This window comes from Myotis brandtii, unplaced genomic scaffold (assembly GCF_000412655.1).
Source record: "Myotis brandtii unplaced genomic scaffold, ASM41265v1 scaffold64, whole genome shotgun sequence".
NCBI lineage: Eukaryota > Metazoa > Chordata > Mammalia > Chiroptera > Vespertilionidae > Myotis > Myotis brandtii.
The window spans coordinates 136,133-142,469 of record NW_005370460.1 but is presented as its reverse complement, the minus strand read 5'-3'; the positions used below and the strand labels follow the sequence as shown (position 1 = coordinate 142,469).

Below are 6,337 nucleotides of genomic sequence, written 5' to 3'. Positions count from 1 at the left end.
AGGAGGAGGAGGGGGAAGAGGAGGAGGGGGAAGGAGGAATTCCCAAGAAGTGTGTTGCCTCCTCCCACTCCCCTTCAGGTAATGGGACTCATTGGGTCAAGTCACAGAGCCTTAAAGAGTCCAAACCTGTAAGGATTTTTATGAGTTTATTTGATACAAACTGACGACAATCATCTGGAATCAAAATCTATGGATTGAGAAAATGCTCTGGAGAATGGCAGTTTTGCCCCTTGTTTTGTACATTACAATCAGGAAAACGTAAGTGGGTCACATGAACTCCATTGGTGATGGATTAGGGAGGCAGGAGAAAGCAAAGGGGGAACCTCTGGGATTGGATGAAAGGTAAAATGAAGCCCGGCTGGCGTGGCTCAGTGGTTGAGTATCGACCTATGAACCAGGAGGTCACGGTTCGATTCCCAGTCAGGGCACATGCCTGGATTGCGGGCTCCATCCCCACTGGGGGGCGTGTAGGAGGCAGCTGGTCAATGGTTCTCTCTCATCATTGATGTTTCTATCTCTCCCTTTCCCTCTCTGAAGTCAATAATATATATATATATATTTAAAACAAATAAAGTAAAATGAATAGACACAGAAAATAACAAATAGACAAAAAAGGAATAGATGTTTGTGGGTACAGGATAGTTAACAGTTAACAATTAACATGGTAACAGTAACAATGAGAGGGGCTGTGGTCTGCTCTGGTGGGAGTTGTGCCCTGAGGGGTCTGGAGGAGGGGTCACTCCAAAGGCAGTACCTGTGGTGGATGCAAAAAGACAATAGACAGGTTCAGGTACGGGTTGGCCTTTGTGGAGGAAGATGCAGGCGAGGACATGACTCCCCACTTTAGTTGGGAAACTGTAATAGCAGGCCATCCTGTGTGGTTACTGCAGGGCTCTGGGTTTATAAGGCCGGCCTTGCAGGCCTCCCCGGAGCCTGTCAGTTTAGTATGTGGCCCCTTCTTTGCCCACAGATATAAGAGCGATTGTTTCCGCGAGCTTTGGGTTTAGCCACATTGCATTCTGAGAAGAGGACTTGGAGATGCCGAGGGAGACTGAGATCCCTCCCCTGGAGCTGGAGATGCTTCTTTCAGATACAGAGAAGGAAAACGGTTGCCAAAGGAGACATGGCGATGTTGAGGAAAGAATGCTGGGGAGTCTGCGTTTAAATTCTGCTGCTTCTGTGACTTGGCTATTTATCTTTTGGAGGCTCATCTGTAGAATGAGGCAAATTATAGTCATTCTTATCAGATAGGAGTGTCCTAAAGATTAGGGGAGAATACAGGTGCAGGGCCAGTTTGGCTCAGTTGGTTAAGTGTGTCCCATACACTGAGAGGTCCGGATTCGATTCCTAGTCAGGGCAAATGCCCGGGTTGTGGGCTCAATCCCTAGTAGGGGACGTGCAGGAGGCAGCCAATGATGTTTCTCTCTCTCTCCCTCTCCCTTCCCCTTTCTCTAAAATCAAACATATTTTCCAAAAAAGCAGCAACTGTCTTTAAGAGAGGGACTAGCATTCAGCGGTGCAACCTGCCTCCCACTAGGCCAGGCTTTTTCAACCAACACTTAACGCTTCTCTCTGGGCAGGGTTGAGGGTGGCGTGGAAGAGGTGGAAGAGGTGGAAGAGGTAACTCCCTCCCTAGGGTTGTGCTACATCTATCTATGCCTCTGAAATGATTTCATTTCTCTTCTCAACAGTCTTCCGCTTCCACATCACAAGAAACTGCAACTACCCTGTATTCAGTGGTGCTGCCCGCAGGGAAGGTGAGTCTCCGCCTCCAGGGGTGCTTGGGTGCAGGGGTGTGTTTTGCATGCGCAGTGCAGCTTGGGCTGGCGCTTCTGAGTGACTTGACTTCCACTGCATGTATCCAAGTGACTTGTGTTAAATGACTGTTGAAAAGTGAATGGGCAAGTGCCTTTCTAGTTCTGTTTGGAGAAAAACAGCAGCTCTGAGTCTGGGAGAAGAATATATTAAAGGTGTTTCCAGAAGTTTCTGTGGAAGGTAGAGGACAATCAGAGAGGAAGTGCTTGGTGCAGGAACCACAGGATCCTGGTAGGCCAGCCGAGGCTGTGGTGAGAGAAGGAGAGGTTTCCGATGTGGACTGAGCGGCAGGATTGCACGGGACCTAGAGAGACAGTGTTGACCTCAGGGAACCAGACAAAGTTGGGCCAGTCACCTCATGGTAGAGGCCTGGGACTGAGGCAGCCCATCGGAGTCCCCTCTAATCCTGATCCAAGGGGGGCTCGCAGCCTGTATGTGTACCTGGAACCACAGAGCTGGGTGTCCTGGGCCCGTACCATCTTTTCATCTCAGGTGGGAGGGGACTCAGTGCAGACCATAAGCTGAACTTGGTGATGAGAAGCGGGGAGCCTGGTGGATGTGAAGGATGGCGTTCAAGCAGGTCAGCGATTGTGTGTTTGTATCAAAAGGGGGAGAAGGTTAGGACACATTTTCAGACTTTTAATCCACCCCCTTCCAATAAGTCATTCCATCAACTTGGATTTTAGCGAGAGAGATTGATATATATATTTTTAAAAATATATTTTATTGATTTTTTACAGAGAAGAAGGGAGAGGGATAGAGAGTTAGAAACATCAATGAGAGAGAAACATCCATCAGCTGTCTCCTGCACACCCCCCACTGGGGATTAAGCCGCAACCCGGGCATGTGCCCTTGGCCGGAATCGAACCTGGGACCCTTCAGTCCGCAGGCTGACGCTCTATCCACTGAGCCAAGCCGGCTAGGGCGAGAGAGATTGATATTTAAATTCCATGCTACACACATGGCCAGACATGGCCACAGCACCTGGCCACAGGCTTAGGTTTTATATCTGAAGACTCTGCCGACTACTGAGAGCCCCTGAGCTCCGCTGGGTGAGTGTGTGTGCCATGCATTGAACAGATACACGGTGGAGGCCGTGTTTGTACTAGGTTTGTCTGAAGGCTCCGTGTGCGGGGGGGGGGGGGGGGGGGGGGGGGGGTCTGAGGGGTGAGAGGTGCATGGCTGTGGATGTTAAACTGATTTTGGTTCAGAAATGTCATATCATAGATAAGTATGTGTTAACACCTTCTGGAAACCAAAACCCCATTGTTTGCTTCTGGGGTAGGAGATTTTATTCACTTCTGGTTGGCGCCACTTCAAGGGCTCTCTGGGCACCGAGTCCCTTTTGGGACCTCTCACACCACTTTGGAGCGGGGCATTTCTTACCCTGAAGTTAAGATCTTTTACCCTCTGAATTTCAGGCTGGATCTAAGAAGAGGAGCCACAGCCCTTCCATCTATGAAGGGGTAAGATTCTGAATGGGCTTAGTGCCTATAGCATATCTGGGAAGTTGTGCACTTGTGAAAACGTCATCCACAGAGTCTCAGATCTGTAGGGATTTTAGGCAGATTCTAATCCAAATCCTCATTTAGAGGTGAAGAAACTGAGGCCCAAGCAGAGTGAGGGTCTAACACAAGGTCATATCATGTGTTGGGATTTGACTCTTACTGGGGAGATTGAGTTTCAAATTAGGGCCATCTCCAGGCTAGTTCCCCAGCTGTGAACCCTACAATGGACACCTCCCTTCCAAGTGTGTTTGTGGGGGTGGGGAGATCAGAGAAGGGAGGATTAGCAAGTCTGAATGATTTTCTAAAGTTAGCAAGTAATTGAGAGTCATTCCAGAATACAGGTGATCTTCGCTGCTTCTAGGGTGAAGACTGAACAGAGGTGCCCCTGAGCATGGCCCACTTAGGGAATGGAAAGCAGGGTCTCAACATTGATTAAGGGTGGGATGCTGCAGGTGGCCTGCCAGTGGCTTCATACGAATGAGCTCATTTAATCCCACGAAATGTGTGAAGTAGGTATAATCCTACTTCCCATTTGTACCCATAGAAAGTAAGGCACGGAGAGCACCCCACTCTTTCCCCCTTAGCCTCCTCCTGCACCCAAGCGTCCACCTGTGGCCCAATAATAATGTTGCCATTGGTCCCAAGGGAGGGGAGGCTGGGTGCCTGCTGTGCTTCTTGGCATTTTGACAGCAGCTCCACATTAAAGCCACCTGGACAGTCCAGAGTTGCAGAGGACACTGTGTGGCCCCAGGCTGTTGGGGTCCAGCCCCATTGGGTCCAAGGGTTCCCAAAGGTGTGGATGGAGTCGGCGAAGAAGGAATGACACGGAGACAGTGTTCAGTTGATCAGCATAGTGAAGTTCTCCAGCCAGGATCTCCAGCCAAGTTCTGTGTTTATCGTCCTGTTACATCTGTATTTATACCAGTTGATTTTAATCCTATCCATTCTATTCCAAAGGTTAGGGCATTTCTTATCTCCATTCCAAGGTTACTCTATTGTTCTATTAAGCTACAAGGAAGTAACTGAAGGAGATTATCCTAAGTAAAGATTATGTAGCTTAAGTGTGATTGTTCGTAGTTAAAGTGATTAATTACCAGCCTGGCACTTAAGGGGTTTTATTCCCTCCCTAACTCAAGGGAAAAATCCCCACCTGGGGAAACAACCTTTCTCGGGGAGGTGGTCCTGTTTAAAACACATAGCGTTAAGAGGGGGAGCAAACATATGCCATATATGCCAGGTCCCTTGAAACATAAGCTGTGCAGATGTTTCTTCCCTGCAGTGACTGTGTCAAGCAGCAAGGTGGATTGGCTTCTGGCACCAGGCAATCTAGGGGGAGTCAGGAGGAAGCATGGTGTGGTTAAAAACACTAGACTTGGAACCAGAAGAATTGGATTCAAGCCCCTCCTGTACTTCAGTCGGTCATTCTGAGCTTCATTTTCTTAATCTGTAAAATGGGGTTAACAATTCATACCCCACAGAGTTGTTATGGGGATCTCCTAGTAGGAGTGTCTGAACTTCGTTTCTTCTGCAGGTTGGAAAGATACAACCCAGAGCTCAACACGCTGCTTGACTCAACACCAGGAGCTGAAGAACTTTTCTGTATAATCCCAGGGGCCACTGCTGGCCTCCCCTGTGTTAGGACCCAGCATCTGTTTTGGGAATCAGTGCAATGGATGACACCATATGAGTCTACATAATAGTTCCTAGTCTGGGAGTTTGTTGATGGACTATATTTTGTTTTGAAAATGATTTTTAACAGCCATTAAAATAGCAAGGCACCTGCACCAAGGGGTTGAGGGCTTGATCCCCAGTTGGATGCTGTAGGAGGCAGCCAATTGGTGTTTAGCTCTCGCATTGATGTTTCTCTCTCTTCCTTCTCTCTCTCTCTCTCTCTCTCTCAAAAACAAACAAACAAAAAAACAAAAACAAAAACAAAAAAGCAAGGGTGTTGCCCTGGCCAGGTAACTCAGTTAGTTAGACCCTCATCCCAATACCCAAGGTTGAGGGTTTGATCCCCAGTCAGGACACATACAAGAATCAACCAATGAATATATACATAAGTGGAACAACAAATTGATGTTTCTCTCTCCCTCTCACTTTCAAATTAAAAAAAAAGAAAGAACAAGTCTCTCAACTTACAGACTGGATAAGAATGGGTAGAAAGATTGGGTAGTTCACAAGAGACCACACAGCAAGTCCAGGTGCTGGAAATCTAAGTTCTATGTAAATGTAGGGTGTTCTTCCCTTATTCAGCACAGCACTGGAAGTCCTAGCCACAGCGATCAGACCAGAAGAAGAAATAAAAGACATCCAAATTAGAAAGGAGGAAGTAAAACTCTCATTATTTGCAGGCAACATGGTATTTTACATAGAAAAACCTGAAGACTCTACCAATCAACTACTAGATTTTAATAATTGAATTTGTCAATGTAGCAGGATACAAAATCAACACCCCCAAATCAATGGCTTTTTTATACACCAACTAGAGGCCTGATGCACAAAGATTCATGCAAAAATAGGCCTTCCTTCCCCTGGCTGCCGGCAATGGCTTCCCTCCATCACCTGGGACCCAGGTCTTTGCTCTGGCTGCCACCTTCCACCTTCGCTCCAGCTGGAGCTGCCTTCCACCTTCACTCTGGCCGGAGCTGCTTTCTGCCTTTGCTCCTGCGGAGCTGCCTTTGCTCCGGCCCTGCTGCCCTCCTGTAGCTCCCGCCACCCCCCGCACCCTCCCATAGCAGGCATCCCATCCCGCCCCGGCTATTCCGTGCCTGCACACACGAGCTGCCCAGAGGCCTGGAGCGGCTGGGGCAGGGCCCAACCACTGCTATCTTTGTCACTTCAATTTGCATATTCCCTCCTTATTGGCTGTGGGCGCCACCATCTTTGCCACAGAGTGATGGTCATTTGCATATTCTGTCTTTATTAGATAGGATAATGAATTATCAGAAAGAGAAACTAAACAAACAATCCCAGTTACCACTGAAATAAAAATTAAGATACTTAGGAATAAACTT

General features: G+C 47.9%; 1 protein-coding gene across 6 annotated transcripts in view; it reads left to right on the top strand.

Annotated features, from left to right (window-relative positions):
* Positions 1 to 5,107, top strand: part of CD244 (CD244 molecule, natural killer cell receptor 2B4) — a 24,883-nt gene extending 19,776 nt beyond the window's left edge. For 4 of the 6 annotated variants that reach the window (XM_014528576.1, XM_014528571.1, XM_014528573.1 and 1 more), the window contains 2 exons: positions 1,692 to 1,757; positions 3,101 to 3,230. In XM_014528576.1, the coding sequence (XP_014384062.1) occupies positions 1,692 to 1,757; positions 3,101 to 3,229 (195 nt within the window). In that variant the 3' untranslated portion in view covers position 3,230. The other 2 variants (XM_014528577.1, XM_014528575.1) reach the window with 1 other exon arrangement.
* The last annotated feature ends 1,230 nt before the right edge of the window (positions 5,108 to 6,337 follow it).